We start from the raw sequence: 18,160 nt of genomic DNA, 5'->3' as shown, positions 1-18,160 counted from the left end.
GGGGAGGGAGCAGAGGGGAGAATGATTCACCAGAAAAGCTGAAATGCTTGCCCTGACAGAACACTGCTTAATGCAATGTTGATTTCCATTATACAGCAGCTGGATAATTGAAATATTACTGTTTTTCATCACTGAAATTTTAAAATCTAATTAACACAACAACAATTTCCACAAAAATCTTTCCATTGGAAAGTAAATCTGCTCTTCATGGCCAGAACAAATGATAACTAAGATCAGGGCCAGCCCACCCATGAGGCAGACTGAAGCAGCCGCCTCAGGCAGTAGAAATGAAAGAGGCAGTGCCCCTGTGGGCAAATCAGTCCCTCCCCACCACCTCCACCACCAGTGAAGAAACATTGCCAGCAGCAGCACCAGTTTCCAGCAAGATCTCATGAGATCTTCTCCACTGTCGGGGGCACTGGTTGGAGTACTACCTCTACAGCTTCCCAGGTAAGGGTTGTGACATGGTTCAGCAGCATGGCAGCATGTTCATGGTGAAATAGGACACGCTCCCCCTGGCTTAGATGTATTAAAATCACTCTTGATTTTCCATTTGTTTATGCCATCTCAAATGGGAAAGATTTGTGTTAATGGATCAGTGTCAAGAATCCTACTCTTTATATAGATGGATTCGAGGCTGTGGGTGGCTACAGGCTGTCCCCAAGGTATTCCAGCCACAAGTATGATGGCAGCCAGCTCATTCACAGATCAGGTTCCATGTGGATTTCCATTGCAATAACTAAGCTAAAAGTCATCCTGTCATGGGAAACGGGCCTTGTATGTGTCCCAAAGTTCAAGCCTCAAGACTGCAATGATATTTCTCATAAGATGCCTGGAGGACAGAGCAACTTCCTATCTTCATTTACTGTAGTTTGACTTACTGTAAACCATCATGTGCCTTCTTATATTCAGTCTTGGATTCTTGAGTTCTGGAAAGTGATATGCACCCAATATTTACTATCTTGCGTGAGTTGTGAAACACAAAAGAGAAATCACCTTCCCCATAGATCCTATGCAAAACCCTGCTGATGGAGGACAACTTACGGAAGCAGAGTATAATTATAAGCTGAGTAGCTCAGTGGGAGACCACATGAGCTGATGCAGAAGATCTCAGTAGCAGCCAGTATACCAGAGTACATTGAATAGGAGCGTACTTAATAGACAACAAATCTTATTCTGCCAAAGTTCTGAGATGGCTAGTGAAGCCATTTCTCCCTATTCAACGAGTTGAACTAGGCACTAGCAAACACTCTATGGTGGGTGATGTGGGTGGGAAGACACACTGAAACTCAATCTTAAATAGAGAAAGGCACGTCAGAATAAGGCCTGCATCTGAACAATGCTGGAGGAGATCACAAATTTGAGTAAGGAGAGCTAGAAAGGTGTCTGCCAGCAAGCAGCAAAGAGGCAATTAATGTTCTCATATTGTGGTTGTCTTACATAAGCTGTTGCTGGTTTAACTTTGACTTTTCACAATCCCAGGCATCTCTACTTGAAAAAAGCACCAGCTAGTGTGTGATGGGGAAAACCTCTTCCTGAGACTCTGAAGAGCTACAGCCAATACTGGGCTATGTGGACATGAAAACAGACCTAAAATAAGGCAATTTCCTATGGTTCTAGTTGTTGTGCTAAGGTTTGCTCTATCAAAACAGAATGCAAGTCACTACTTTAAAGCAGCAAATTGTTTCTAAACTGCCTTAGAAAATCAGTGACTCGCATCCTGTTTTGATGCATAGTGTTAATAATGGTTCTTATTATTGTGTACTGCCTTTGAAATGATTGTGTACTGGAACCCCATGGCTGTTTCACAATTTTATTTAGGAGAAGAGGAGACTTCCACAGTAAGCCTGATCTTTGTTGTTTGTTTGGGGTAGTGTTCATATTATGGGTAGTCACAGCATTTGCAGCTGTCTTTGAAGACCAGGCCAGCTGCACAATTAAATTGAAAAGTCCGGTTTCCCACACAAATGTAGAATTTTGACTTGTCTTTGGGGTCTGCATGGATGCCATCAACTTTCCCAACACAAAAAGTTTCATCTCCTGAATCCCCTGGCGTCGTGACGACAGGATCAACTGTGGGCGTAACTGAAGGATCAACCGTAGGTGTACTTGGAGGATCAACCAGAGGGCAGTCTGGCACAATGGGATCTGAAACAAAATTGAACAGCTAGCGTTAACAGTTGTGATATTCTCATTTATACACACAGAGGCACCTTTCTCTTTTCCCTGTTCTCCTCATCTCCCTTATTCCCACTGCATGTGCATGGTGGATGCAACTGAGGGAGAAGACTACAGAGTCTTTCAGTTCCGTACCAAAGTCCATTCCCCAAGTCAAGGAAATGATAGCTCTCTCTCAGATGTCAGATATTCTCTCCAGCTGGTCAAACTGTAGGCTAAGAACCAGTAATGGGCCTCAGCACCACAGCCCATTTGCTGGATGTACCATAGGCTTTTGGTTGGACCAACAGCAACCATCCCCAACATGTGCAGTGCAGAGGTGTGTGTGTGTGTGTGTGTGTGTGTGTGTGTGTGTGTGTGCAGGAGCTGGTTAGAGAACAAGGCTTTAACATGCTAAGATGGAGGCAGGGGGAAGGAAAAGAATAAAATAAAGGAAATGGGCAGAGTGGCTAGCCAAGTCTGAGGGAAGGAAAGGAGAAAATGGGAAGGAGGGAGGCAAAAGGGACAGATGGGCTGAGGGCGAGAAGAAAAGAAGGAACCATTTCTGAAGAGGCATTAAATATCAACAGAATATGATGTCAGTAACTGACAACAGATTATGTCAAACTCTGGCTCCATCCTCCACCATTTGTGACTGGCTCTGCCTCGGCACCACCATTTTGTGAATGCACGTTTACAATACATGTGGGCATGGTCCCCAGCCTTCTTGAGTGAGCTAGAAATTTTGAGAACCCCTGGTGTGGGTGAAAGAGAAGGCTTCTCAAGCACCAAACCAGCCAAGTAATAATATAGAGGTACTTCTGCTCCAACACAGTCGCTTAGGTTGTCATTATTGTAACTATTGGGAAAGGCCAGCAAGAGGGACACCAACAATTCAGGCTTGCTCAGAATATGTTATGCACTTTTCGTTCCCATCTCAATACTAGAGAAGATGAAAAAGTTGCACTCCATCACCCTCTCTTACCATTTGTTTCAAGCAATCGCTTCAGCTCAGTTATTAAAGGATTTATTCCCTGATTACATTCAGTACCACGGAAGTCATCCAAGTCTATGGCCCAAACCATGGCACCTCCAAACTTAAGCTCTTTCAGATATTTGACCTACAATTTTAAGAAATGTAAAAATTGACTATATATTCTGATTTGCCATCAAATGTAAACAGATGCAATGGAATCACCCAAAAAAGGTAGGCAGAAATAGATGATATAACAGTTAGTATATCATTACCCTCCATAGAATTAATTCATTAAAAAGAACTGTCTTTGACCCACCCATTAGACCTTCCAGGGTTTAGGGGCTTCTAAATTTAGAAAAGATAAGATTAAGGGTGAGGATAGAGAAATCGTTCTGTATCAATTGTACATGTGTTCATTCAAGTTTATTCCATCCCATTTCCGCATTAATCTGTGATATATCTGCATACAACAGGTCCGTATGAACATTTGTATCTAAATATGTATTTTATCACAAAATATGGATATAAAACTTAAACTCATTTCTATCTTAAAATATCTTTTTTTTCATGCATCCAAATATGTTATTTGAGCCAAGAAGTTTATCACAACATTTGGAGAAGTGTGGAATCTGAGGGATAATTATGTTCTGGTCTGGCTATTAGTTCAGGCAGTACAAATTGGTTTGGTTCATTTAAAGCATGGACCAGACAAAAATCTCCTCCAACTATCATACAATGGTACAAATGTTGAACTTACTGCTCTCCCTGCAGCTAATTTAGCAACAGGGAGACATGTTAGACATTTATAAAATTGTATGACAAGGAAAAAGAGGGCAAAGTTCAATCATTCTCCCTTCAGTAACAAGTGTAATCATGTATGTCTCAACAGCAGAAATAAATATTTTAGAGGTAGAATTAGTAAATAAAGTTTTAAAACAAACAAAAAGACTTACTTTGTGTCTATAACTACAAATGTCATCATATGTAACCCATACATTCCCCTTGTAGGCATATGGGACTTTTTGATCCTCCAGCCATCGTACTTCAGCATCCTTTAGGAAAGCGCACACCTATCAAAAACAGGAAATTAATGAGATTATCCAAGACTTGCCTTGAAACAAATAAGCTATTGCTATTTTGCTTTGAGTCAAAGGCCATCTAGTCTAAGCTCCTGCTGATACAGGAAATCCAATACTTTAGCATCCCTGATAGGTAGCTATCCACATAACTGAACAATGCTTGGCTGAAAATTAGGCAGCTTGATTTAGACTCACTGAAGACTTGACATCAGTGGCGTAGCGTGGGTTGTCAGCACCCGGGGCAAGGCAAGTAATTTGCACTCGAGTCTCTTCCGTGCCCCCCCCCCAGATGTTGCACCCGGTGCAGCCGCCCCCCCCCCCCTGCACCCCCCATGCTACGCCACTGCTTGACATGTACAGTCATACCTTGGATCTCAAACGCCTTGGCTCCTGGACAAATTGGCTCCCAAACAATCGAAACCTGGAAGTGAGTGTTCCAGTTTTCGAACGTTATTTTGGAAGCTGAACATCCGATGGGGCTTCCACGGCTTCTGATTGGCTGCAGGAGCTTCCTGAAGCTAATCAGAAGCCACACTTTGGTTTCCGAACATTTTGGAAGTCAATCAGACTTCTGGAACAGTTTCCGTTCAACTTCCAAGGTACAACTGTAATGCAGAAACGATGGTGGACAAGTAAGTTTGTCTTTCAACTCTTCTGGTATCTCAAGAAAGGACGAAGGAGGTTTGTGGACCTTTTCCCCCCAATGCAAATATGAACTGCATCACAGTAACAGCAACAGTAAATATTCTCAGTAACAGCAACAAACCTCAACCTTTTATATGTGTAATTATAAAATTCATTATTACAAAGCATCATGTTCTCAGGTTTCATACCTCAAAGTAAGCCCAATATCCAGCCTCCTCTGTATACGGCCCTGGGGGACCAGCACCAGAGACTGAAGCACAGAGACCTGTGCTGCCACTATTACTGAGCGTGAAAGAACGCCCATAGGTGGGGAATCCCATGAGGAGTTTCTCAGCCGGGGCCCCTTGGTCCCTCCAATACTCCATCGCATACGCCTGCCAAAACACAAAGAGGTGCATCTTTTACAATATATTTTAATCTTACTAGATAGAGAAGAAAGGGGCTTCAAGGGATCTTTACTCACGCAGTTGAAATAGTCGACGTCACACCAGTCAGAACCTGAGTACAGGGGGCTGTTGCATCCAGTGGTACTATCCCAGTCACCGTGGAAGTCATACGTCATCACGCTGATGAAATCCATGAGTCTGACGCAAATCAGTAATCATCCGTTAGGAAGCAGTGGGTCAACGGGCACTGAATTCAACCACTTTGTCATTGCGGTTTGCTCTTGTAGGGAAATGAGCTAAAATGCCACCAGTCAAATGGAGCATCATTTTGCACTTACTGAATCTGACTCCCATATACATAGACTTCCCCTTGCCCTTGTAAGATATGGAAAATATGCAGTTCAGTCCTATGGATCAGAAGTCCAACCTGGCTGACAGAAGGTTCTCTGATTCAATGGGAGAGGTGTGTGTCACTTGACTGGAAGGGGTTTGTGAATTCCCTCTTTCCCCTCACACAGCCTACTATGTTGTTCCAAAAGATCTACCAACCCATTTGAACAGATTTGAGGGAAGTGCAGAGAGAAGAGGAAATCAGGGAAAACTGTCTTCCTCATTTCCATCAACAGAAACTTGTAGTAGGCCCAAGAGCCTTCCATCAGCAGAGGGTCACAACTGGATACAACCTATGGCTATGAGTGAGGGGGGAGCACAAACCATCCTACTCCCATTTTTAATTACTTTTTTCTACTATTGTTTTTGTTAAGAAAGAAAAGCAATTGCCAAAACACGTTTTTGCAGTGTTACATGGTTACAATATAGACTACATTCTGAATAAAAAGTGTCCATTACTCTTCTAAATCAGATAAAAATATATTCCTTTAGCCATTAAAACATCCATCTCAGCAATCTCTCAGACTTTGAGGAGCCACTGCAATCCTAACAGCAACAGCCCAACACTCATCCACACCTAATGAATCTCCCAGGATCTTTTACAAGGGATATTAAAACCCTGATCTTAAAAACACTGGTTTGGAAATCCCATTCATTTCAAGAGAATTGTCAGTTTTGGTAAATTTGAGGAACCCATGTGCAGTTCCTCAAATCCGATCCTAGTAATGTGTGTTTTTACAAAGAGTGCATTAATTGTGCCTTTTATTTTACTGATACTCATAATAAATATGTTGTATTTAAGAAAGATGGCCATTATGATTTCAACCTTTTCCTGTATTTATAAAAGGAGAGGGTGTACTTTCTGCATACAATAACTGTGCAAGCTCACATTGAATTAGACCCATGGTATCTTGAGAATTCTACTTACTGCCCTAGCTTAGCAATTTCATATCCAGCATCAATCGTCTCCACACCAGCAGACACTGCCGCTGTGATCAGTAGACTAGACGCCCCACTTCTTGCAGCTTCCTGTGTAAAGGCATCCCGCATTTCCTATGATACAAGAATGGTGAGCAATGCTTATTCAACAGGATAAATGAATTTATTAATGTCTTGAGTAAAGCAGGTAAAATTGTCAAGAATATTTGCAACTGGTGTATTCAGGTGACATTCCTACCTGAACCAGGGTGGTAAAGCGTTGCTTGTCCTCAGAAGGGCTTCCCCTAGAGCCTGGGTATTCAAAGTCTAGATCAATTCCATCAAAACCATATTTACGGAGGTATGCAATCACTGAATTTATGAAGGTCTTGCGGTTCGCAGCTGTAGAAACCATGATGGTGAACCTGTGGAGAAGTCCACTCTTAAATATGATTTCTTTTTTTCTGCTAGTGCAGACAAAAACAAACTTTAGAGCACAACACAGCAGAGTTAAGCACTCTTCATTAATTCTTTGTTCAGGAATATCTGGGACTTAGAAGTGCTTCATATGAGCTGGAGCATGTGCTGAACATAATCATGCTGAACCACAACCTTTCAATATTTTCCAAAACCCATTTTTGCCATCATCACTGTACTCATTATCACGCCTTATTACATTAATGCTTCATTTCTCTGTTGAATACAAATTATAAATCTTGACAAAGAGCATTTCTGATCTTTGAAGTAATATCACACTTCAGTGCAATGCAAATCAGCTTGGCTTTACTCAATGCAGATAAGCAGGAGACAGGATCTGCAAAGTTTTACCTTGTGTGCATAAACAATGGTTTGTTTATTAGATGCTGACAAAAGCCTTTGGCCATGTACAGAGGGCATCTCCACAACAGTACACCAATTAAGAATATAGGCATTGTGACAAGAATTGGTGTTGAGCAATTAACACCTTTCAGCAACCAGGCTCAAAATCATTCCTTTGGGCATGATTACTGGAAAACTGCAGAGTATTATTTTTTTAAAACCTACGATAAGTAGGGTTACATATTTCATCAGAATTCAATGAACCTTTGGCACATAGCAGAACAAGGCGTAATGTCCCATGAAGTGGAATCAGGCTATGTATGGTGTTATCAGAAACCTTCTCACCATCAGTGGTGCCAGCATAAAATGAATAGGAAAAGACTCACAATTCGGTGCCAAAGTTCCATCCTCCAATTGAGAGCAGTGTCACCAGTTCCGAATTCCTGTGAGAAAAGGCAGACACAGTACAAACAGCACAATTATTTTGCTGGTTTTAAACACCCCTCCCTCAACACTATTTTCTTTAATGATAAAGAAAAATGACAGTGTTTGCACTGCACCTTTGAACTATAAAATCTGGCTGTGCGGCCACACTGACACTGGTAGCCACTTGCTCACATCACCCTTTGCCATACAATGAAATTATGCAGCATGCGCAATGCAGCACTGATGACCCAATATCTGAAACCAGATGGAATCCATGAGATCTCACCCTTGTTTGACATATTATGTCACTCCCATGAATGCAGGCACAACAGCAGATTTCACTTCTACCAAAATGAGTTGCATGCAACATGTGAACAGAATTATAGAGTGAAGTAGTGGAAGAAATCCAAAATTTACTCTGCCACTACCTTCAGAGACAAGAATCAACAGCAACCAAATTCTTCTGTGCCACAGATGCAGGCACAAGAAGGAGATGTGTGTCTGCAGTGGTGCTGTGCTGATAGTTTATTCTGCATTTATAGCTGTTGCAGAGTATGGGTAATATCCAACTAAGTCATTACAGTGTGACATCAGTGGACTTTATTTATGCCCATTGATTTAAATGAGTGGCTTCCAACAAGGTAGTTCTATTAGCGTATGAATTTCTGGCTGCACTTTAGAACTTCCACTCCCTCTCCTTCACCCATGCATGCCTCAAATGTGTTCTGTAGGTTCCCCCAACTCTCCAGAACTGATATGGGGAGGGAGCAAGGGGCATGTGGGGAAAAGAGAGGGAGGAGCAGCCAGAGGCCTAGCACTATTGAAACTACTTCATTGGATATCACTCAACTGGTCTTCTCTATCATTGTTTATCACCCTGTATTTATAAGCAGGATTCAGATAAGCTACCTTAACACAACTTCATAATTCTGACCTCTCCTTCAATGCTTGGATCCGAGGGAAGAATTCTTCATCATTCCATTCATAAGGTGCTATCTCGTTGTTTTTCATAGTAACAAAGGCATAACACAAGTGGGTGCAAAGCTGTGGGTCAACATTTTCCGGGAAATACGTCATAGGGCTTGGCCTATACTGAGACCAGTTGGTGAAGTAGCACACGAGTTTATAAGCTGTGCCTGGATGGAGAAAAGAAAACCACAGTTAATTAGGCAGAAGAAACCTCTGCTTGTGGCTTATTCATGTCACACATTCAATGACTGATTCAAGTCACACAGGGTTTGTTCTTACATGCATTTTCTTCAGCAATAATATGACTAAACTAAGGATTTTTAGATTTTACATATCATCTGAGCTGGACTTCTGTACAGTGGTACCTCGGGTTAAGAACGTAATTCGTTCTAGAGGTCCGTTCTTAACCTGAAACTGTTCTTAACCTGAGGTACCACTTTAGCTAATGGGGCCTCCCGCTGCTGCTGCGCCTCTGCCACGCGATTTCTGTTCTCATCCTGAAGCAAAGTTCTTAACCCAAGGTACTATTTCTGGGTTAGCAGAGTCTGTAACCTGAAGCGTCTGTAACCTGAAGCGTCTGTAACCCAAGGTACCACTGTATTTTATACTGAGGTATTTCCCTCTCCCTCATCTTCCAGTCCCTCTCCCTGTGACAACAAAATGTCATTGCAACCTTGAGCTCAGTTATCCCCATGAGTGCCATGTACTCCCTTGTCCCTCTTATTGTCCCAGGAACAGTCTGTACATTCTTGCCTGCTCCTAGTAAATCATTGTCCCTACTGTGCCCCTATTTCTGTATTTCAGAGAAATTGGGGGAAGGGGGCATCTTGTAAATGTTTCATTAGTGTGATTTTATTTATCAGTGTACAGTTCCTTCCATTAGTGGGAATCAGGTCATGATGCATCTTCACATATATAATGCAGCCACATAGACACAAACAAATAAAATGAATAAGCTGCTTACCCAGCTGCAGGTGCAGCAAAATGGCCAGGCCTGCAAAAGAAAATGACAGAATAAGAATAATAGGAAAAGAGAAAGTGAGAAACACCACGAGCAGGGTTCCATTCCATTGTTAATGTTTTCCCAGTGTCCATAAAGCTACCCAGAGGCCAAAAGTGTGTTATGTCTAAGAATACAAACCTATCCCATGGCCAACAGTAGGAGGACTTGAAGCTGTGCTACATTCCCAGCTCTGGTACTTACACTGGCCAGGCAACCTTCACTGAATCAGCTGCCAAGCTCCTTCTTGTGTCCCGCCTCCCCATGCCCCAATGCTAAGGGAGATGGCAGAGAAACAGTTTGGCCTTTTGAATTTGGAGACTGTGTGTTTGATGAAGTGGAAATATCCCTGGAGTGCAATTGTTGTCTCTGAGGGGTTGGTGCAAGATGAGCAGCTTTCCTGTCGACTCCACTATGAGCTGCTTCTATATTTGTGAACGAATTAAATGCTATCAAAACACTGGTGCTTTCTCATACAAAGAAACCTAAACTCAGAGATGCCTCTGGAATTCCCACCTTTGGGAAAGTGGGTTGCCAGTAATAAGACTTCCTGATCTCATATCGGGCCATCAAATGACCCTGACCACAAAGAAATTGGTCACCCACTGAATCTGCCCTTAAGCAAATGTTTTAACAAAGTTTGTGTATTAACACAAAACTTAATAGGGAAAGATGTCATAATGCAAAGCTTTCCAGGGATGTTTTTTAAAAAAAATCTGGTTTCAACAGTTGGCAGGTCTCGAGAATGCAAGAGTGACTTACCAACCCACAGCAGAAATTTCCCCATCTTTCCTCCTGACTTCGAATGGAAGTCCAGATCAGGAGATGAGCAAGGCTTTATATGGAGGCTGAAATATCAGCTATCACTGTGGAACCCACACACCTGTGGTGCACCCACCAGATTGCATACTACCCAGACAAATAGAACAATCAATAAAATCTCATGTATTCAAGGGCAACAGCAACTTGAGCATCTGACTATCACTTCAAAAGTCTCTACCCTGGCAAAGACCTAAAGAGAACCCATGGGATATAATGGTCAGACTAGGGGAACTGCCCTTGGAACAATCACTACCAGGATGGGAGGGGTGTGTCCATTTTGGTTCTCTCAGATTCTCATTTTTCCAATCTTCAATTCAGTTCTCTACATTTCTGCAGCAATTTTTTATTTTATTTTTGTCCTGGTGAAAATTCTTCAGCATTTTAGTCTGAATTTTTCCTAATAAACACATTTTTGGATGAAGTTTATTGTTGCTAGCAAGTTCTCCTAATATAATGCATGCTTGTGTGTTATTTTCACTAAGATACAGTTGTACCTTGGAAGTCGAACAGAATCTATTCCAGAAGTCCCTTCGATTTCCAAAACATTCAAAAACCAAATCACTGCTTCTGATTGGCTGCAGGAAGCTCCTACAGCCAATCAGAAGCCACAGAAGCCCCATCAGAAGTTTGGGTTCCAAAAGAACATTCTCAAACCGGAACTACCAGTTCCAGGTTTGCAGCATTCAGGAGCCAAAATGTCCGAGTTCCAGGGCATTCGGGATCCAAGGTATGATTGCATTCATTTTGATGCACACTTTTTCCAAATATATGCATTTTTGTAAACATTTTTTCGTTGGAGAACTCCCTTGCAAAATTCGGGTAAGTGCGAATCTTGAAAGATGATTGTGTTGTAGTTCTCATATTGTTTTGCAAATTTTATAGATTCTGTTTTAAATGTGAACTGAATTTCCATCCCCTGTTGCCTAACCCTACTTTATTCTCACGGGGTGCTGTGAGAATAAAAGAGGCAAGAAACCCATCTATGTTCCCTGAGCTCCTTAGGGGGAGAGAAGGATATTCATGTAATAAAATAATAACAAATAAAACTGCAGGTGTCTTATCCTAGTGGGCCCAGCAAAAATGTGTGTACATTTCACCTGACAACAAATTCTCTTATTGTTTGCAATTATACCCTCATAACAAATTTGCATGACAAATACAGTCAGGGTCAGCTTTTGCATGCTTTTGAAAAATGGTGCAGAACATGATGTCACTGGTTTCTGCTTTTATGCATATTCAGATATATTTTGTTGCAGCTCCTAGTCAAATAGCAGCAGCAGGTTTCATAATCAATTTTGAATCAGCAGGTGATGCTCTCTCTCCATGTTGATGGCAGGCTGGAAATAAAACATAGCACTAATATTCAAAGTGCCCAGGGTTTTAATACAGTGGCGAGGAACCTCTGGCCCTCCAGATGGTGTTGGACCATGATGTTGGAGTCCCAACCAGCATGGGGGGAAATCAGGGATGATAGGAGTTCTAGTTCAAGAACATCTGGAAGGCCACAGGTTCCACAGCCCTGGTTTAATTAGGTGGTTCCATTTTGATGATGCTATTTGTTGAGCCAGTCATAGAGCAATTCAGATGTTCAACATCTGAGTTTCTCAGGTTTGTTGATTTGGATAGGGTGATATAAGAGAAGTGTAATGACTCAGTACTTCTTCAGTATTCCTCCCTTTGGCATCTTTCTGCTGAATGCCCCTTGAATAAAGATAAATATTGGCAAGAGTGGAGCAAACATTTGATCAATCAGAGCAAACTCTTTGAAATGTTCTAACTGGGCATGGTGTCAACTTAACCTTCAGAACGTGACAAGTAGCTTGACTGATTGAACTTCATCTAATAATGAAAGAAAGTCAAGGCTATTTATTCTTGCCTCACCAGCCACCTCCCTCTGTTTGTACTTAGCCTGCCATATCCACAGCAAAGCAGTTTCTATTGTTTTGAAAATACCCATTTGGCTTTCCTATTCAACAGCCTTGGTTTGCCTTCACGTATGCAAAGCCAAAGTTAGACTCTTCCACAACAATTATTCAGAGGGAAATGTTTTTATACACTTATTATGAAGGTTACATTGCTCACATTTCTATTTCTGGTCAACTGAAGCGAACAACACAAAAGCCATAGCATAAGATAGGGAAAGTTGGAGAATATTTTGGATAGACCAGAAAGTAATTTTGTTGAAGACCACATGATGATGACCATGGAGATTGTGATGGTCTAGTTGGAAGGATTAAAAAAAAAGTACAATTTTATAGATGTGTAGAGTTGAGAGGCTACAAAAACAGCCAAATGAATAGAACCAACCAGGAACAGAGTTGTCGCCTAATGAAGTTGGAAGACTTCCTCATTAGGTCCTTTTTTACAGAAGTTGCTATAGCTATCTTTTAATGATGCTCTTGGGGCAAAGGATTGAACTGAATGAACCAACTCCATAGTACTTTTTACACTTACAGACTGGGAATGTAAAGAGCAATTCTGTGTGTGTTTACTAAAAGATAAGACCCACTTTATTCAATGGCACTTAAAGTTGTGTGCATAGGATTGAAGCCGAATGCTGAGATATATCCATTTATCCAGGGCTACCCAGTGAATTAATGGAAATGGTGCATGTGAACTTAGGGCTTGTAGTAGTGATGTAAACATAATCCATTTTATCACTCACTTTATGACGCCACATTTTATGGAAACTATGATGACACTGCTGCTTTCTGAAGCAAATAAATAAATTGTGGATAATATAATCATGCTCCTAGCTGATTAAAGATGCAGACATGCCACCCACATGGTACATTTGCTGGAAAAAACATCACTGAACACTGGTATACCTGAGCAATAATATCTGCTATGTGAAGTATGGACCCACCATATGGGTAGGCCGCAGGCCGGGTCTTCCTCTTATATAGCTGCTGGGATTGACAAGGCATCTGACCCTCATCTGAATCTCATAGCTCTCCTGTAGCTGCCTCTGATTAGTTATCATTTAACGCTTGGGGAAAATAATTAGCATCACACGTCATATGCATGGAAGCTGCCGAACCAATTAACCAACTAGAAGGATTACTGTTAATAGCACCAGTTTTCCTATAACTTGATATTGCTGGATAGTTTTGATGAACTGCAAAAGCATTTTTAGTTTGCTTTCTATTGCCACCTGCAGCCTGCCCAGGCCCATAGTTGTATATAGGGTGCAGATCTGAAAGGGCCACATAGGGGAAACCAGCCGAAAGGTATGCTGAAGAGTTTGCTAAAACAGTCATTGTAGATACAGCTGTTGTTAGTAACTCAGAGAAGGTTTGGGAACCTTCAAGCTTCCAAGAGGTCCAAAGTTTAACCTCAGAGGCTGCTGAGCCATGGTTAAATGCCATGAAGGCTGGACTTGATTCCTTAGAGAGGAACAAGACCTGGGAACCTGTTCCAGGCTGCCCAGGCCACAAAAGGTTTACAAAGTTCAGCTATTGCAAAAGTTTTTCAGTGTTAATTTTATGCATTTTTTAAAATCACCATGGTGTTTAACAATACAGTGGTACCTCGGGTTAAGAACTTAATTCGTTCTGGAGGTCCGTTCTTAACCTGAAACTGTTCTTAACCTGAAGCATCACTTTAGCTAATGGGGCCTCCAGCTGCTGCTGTGCCGCCGCTGCACAATTTCTGTTCTCATCCTGAAGCAAAGTTCTTAACCTGAGGTAATATTTCTGGGTTAGCGGAGTCTGTAACCTGAAGTGTCTGTAACCTGAGGTACCACTGTAATATCTTAGTCATCATGCATAACTCGTGCACATAGTTAATAAGCTGCTCCTCATTATCACAAGAGGTTTGCCCTTAACAATGCAGCCTTAAGAAGAAAATATGATACTTTCCCTAAAGGAATACATTATACCAGACAAGGAAGTAAAGTATAATGGTATGCCTGTAACCACTTGGCACTAATCATCTGTATCATCTCTAGCCAAATGGGAATCACGCCTGTTTGCCCCACCCCATGTGCTTTCAGTGTACACTTCTGAAAGTGTGTGCACAGCTACAAATTTCATCCCTCTGCAGCATCCCCATGCCCTGCTGCACACGAGCTATTCAGAGGGTCACTTGGCCCTCAGGAGAGCCAGTGTGGTGTAGTGGTTAAGAGCGGTAGTCACGTAATCTGGGGAACCGGGTTCGCGTCTCCGCTCCTCCACATGCAGCTGCTGGGTGACCATGGGCCAGTCACACTTCTTTGAAGTCTCTCAGCCCCACTCACCTCACAGAGTGTTTGTTGTGGGGGAGGAAGGGAAAGGAGATTGTTAGCCGCTTTGAGACTCCTGAAGGGGAGTGAAAGGCGGGATATCAAATCCAAACTCTTCTTCTTCTTCTTTAGGGGGCATAGGATAATGCAATGCACAGAGAAACCAAGAAAACTCCACTGCACAAATCAAGTTCCACTCATCTACCTATAGCCCATGTTAGTTTACAACACACTCAGTGGATGTTGTTGTTGATTATTATGATGAGAGAGAGAGAGGTGATGCTTTGAGCTAGTGGACTAAGATTAACATTCCAAGACTGCCATCTACTGTAAACACTATTTAGCAGTGGCCCACCCAGTGTTGGTGAACACTTCAATTTCTTGATGTTGGGCACATTATTTTTAAATTGTAGAGGTTCCTCTATGCTATGAACTGTTTTACATTTGCTTATATATGTCACAAATAAATACAGATTTACATATCTGTGTGTGCAAATGTTCCACCGTATATGACAGGGATAAATTATTACTTGGAATCAACCCGACAAGCTTAAATAAATTCTACTTAGAGTAGACCTACTGGGGGAATTCAACATTGCTCTAATTGTACCATTAGCACAAACATTTCTGTTTGCCCATTGGAGCATTCTCCCAAACTGCTGTTCTAGGGATTTTCTGACCCTCCAGAGCAGACTTGGGGGCATGCAAGGGGAAGAGAGAGTTGGAAAAACCCCTCTGTGCTAGTGGGAGCCAGTGTGGTGTAGTGGTTAAGAGTGGTAGATTCGTAATCTGGGGAACCGGGTTCGCGTCTCCGCTCCTCCACATGCAGCTGCTGGGTGACCTTGGGCCAGTCACACTTCTTTGGAGTCTCTCAGCCCCACTCACCTCACAGAGTGTTTGTTGTGGGGGAGGAAGGGAAAGGAGATTGTTAGCCGCTTTGAGACTCCTTCGGGTAGTGATAAAGCGGGATATCAAATCCAAACTCTTCTTCTTCTTCTTCTTCTGCTAATGGAACTGGGTAGTTGAACCCAGCCAACTGAAATGAAGGGACCTAAGTTACTCAAATTGCTTAATACGTCCACTCTGAGTAGAACTAATGTTCACAACACATCCCATGCCTTCCCTCCAAAATGGGGTCCAAGGCAGCTTACAAAAGGCAATCAGAAGTTGAACAATGGGGCCTGGGCACCAAAGTTCCCTTCTCCTGAAGTGCCATCTGTTCTTGGGCCAGCCAGCCTTGGAAATGTCCATCTACTGCCATCCTTGTTAAATTGCAGGAGAGGGATTAAAAATAATTTATTTGCCTGTGCTTCTGATTGAACTGTGGCATGATCTTCTACTGCTGCTTTGGAGTTTAATTGTGCCTCTTTGTTTGACTGCTGCCCTTCTGCTATTTATATTTTATTTTTTGTAACTTGATATTTAATGCACTTCAACATACACCCCCTCTTACATATGTGGTATGGATTGAGTGGAGGCAGTGCTTTTTTTCTTTAAAAATTTTTAGGGGTACTCTCATTTTCCTACTCATATTGAAATACTGCCCCTCGATGAGGCCAAACTTAGATTCCAGGAAGCAGGAACAGAAGGGTGAACTCTCGGCCATGCGGCTGTTTAAATGCCACTAGCCACGCCCCCTAGCCAACCGGATTGGTCGGCTGTGGCCATGACATGACTGGGATTCCCCCAATGGTACAGGGGACTAGCCATGCCCCCCTGCTGGGTGCAGGGGGTATGTGCATCCTGTGTCCCCCCAGAAAAAAGCACTGAGTGGAGGAATTCCTTTGGTCATTTCAGCCAGTGCAATCCCACCAACCCAGACCTTGCCCACCCCACCCCACCCACTGAATCTGCAGGCATGCAAGATGCTAGCCAGGGATATCGCTGCCAGAGCAGCCCCACAGAAGACCCTGAAATGGGGTCTGCCCAATCTACTCTCCCAACTAGTGGCACCAGCAGAAAGCCTGTTCCAGACCCAATCTACCTTTCCCCACCACCACCTTCTGCTGAGTAACCAGATTGCAGATGTAGCGGTAACTCCACCACTCCACAGAGCTTCATCAGTATTGCATGCCCATGTTGTGTTGTTAATTTATTCTGGATCTCAGCAAGGGTATTTTGGCATGTTAAAAGCTGGGTTGTCAGTTCTCAACAGACTGATATTGTTATGAGTTTGTGGGTACCAGACTTCTCTAAATTCCTGGGTCCAGTAGGGGTGAGAATTTAATCAAGGCAATTGTTAATACAGTGTATAAGATAGGCCAATTTTCTGAGCAGAAAAGCAACTGAGATTATGGACCATTAGAAGGACAAAATGAAGGTGCTAAACCATTAAGAAAGCCGTTAAGACAGAAAGGCTCTGTACTAGATGGCAAGTGGTTGGGAACTCTCCTGCTCAGAAGAACAAAAGAAAGGATTTAGAGTTGGCTGGGATGTGACCTGGAGGGAAAAGGTTGCAGTCTGGTAAAGGCAGCAAGCTGCAGAGAGGGTTAGACCCATGGCTGGTGTCTATTTGAATCCAAGGCTGCAGCTATGGGAGAAACAAGACCCTCTTGTTTCTGTTAATGCTGTGGGGTTAATGTTGTGGACCCCTCCATCATAGGGGGTTAATGCTGTGAACCCCTGCATCGTAGGCTCAGGTTATATAAATAAACACATATCATAAAGACACCACAGTCTCCACTGTGCCTCATTTCTAAAAGGAAACATGGACCCTGGGTAAGCACACCTGGAACCTCTGGAATCTTGCATCACTCAAAGATTGGGATGAGGTGCAGCACTATTAATTTGGGCAGAATCCAGCCTAAATTAAGATACTGTTCATTATTATTTGTTTGTTCTTCTGTGATGGAATGGGAGGCAGAATACATGGAATTCCTGGGCAGTTTCACATCTAAGCAATCACCACACTGAGATTGGACTGGGGAGGTATGCTTAGCATGCTGAAGGTTTAATCTTTGGCATCTCCAATTATTATTATTATTATTATTATTATTATTATTATTATTATTATTTATTGAATTTGTATACTGCCCTTCATCCAAAGATCCGAGGGCAGTTCACAACAGAAAACTACAAAATGAGATCAGGTAGCAGGAATTGTGAAATACTATCTGCCTGGAAATCTAAAGAATCTCTGCCAGTCAGAGTAGACAGTGCTGGGCTAGATAAAGAAAACTTCCTCTGTTGCTAGTATTAACTTTAACAAAATTGCTGCATCGTATGCCTTTGGATTATGCCCTCCCCATTTCCAAGTCCCTTTGGTGATTCCCTCCTATGCACAAGCCTATGTTGGGTGAGCCACATTCAGCTCCATGACATCTTGCTCAGGGACATAAAAAGTCACATCTT

At 42.4% G+C, this 18,160-nt stretch overlaps 1 protein-coding gene across 1 annotated transcript; it reads right to left on the bottom strand.

Annotated features, from left to right (window-relative positions):
- Nucleotides 1–1,799: 1,799 nt before the first annotated feature.
- Nucleotides 1,800–10,552, bottom strand: LOC128415118 (acidic mammalian chitinase-like). The gene is made up of 11 exons (XM_053390983.1): nt 10,528–10,552; nt 9,730–9,759; nt 8,731–8,932; nt 7,757–7,813; nt 6,811–6,976; nt 6,562–6,686; nt 5,321–5,441; nt 5,046–5,231; nt 4,087–4,203; nt 3,143–3,278; nt 1,800–2,148 (listed from the first exon to the last, which is right to left on the bottom strand). Exons 1-11 carry the CDS (start codon nt 10,550–10,552, stop codon nt 1,883–1,885), a joined length of 1,431 nt encoding a protein of 476 aa, XP_053246958.1. The 3' UTR covers nt 1,800–1,882.
- Nucleotides 10,553–18,160: the final 7,608 nt, after the last annotated feature.

The sequence above is a fragment of the Podarcis raffonei genome, chromosome 6, assembly GCF_027172205.1.
Source record: "Podarcis raffonei isolate rPodRaf1 chromosome 6, rPodRaf1.pri, whole genome shotgun sequence".
Classification (NCBI taxonomy): Eukaryota; Metazoa; Chordata; class Lepidosauria; order Squamata; family Lacertidae; genus Podarcis; species Podarcis raffonei.
Note: the sequence above shows the minus strand (reverse complement) of the source record. Positions and strands in the feature narration are given on the sequence as shown.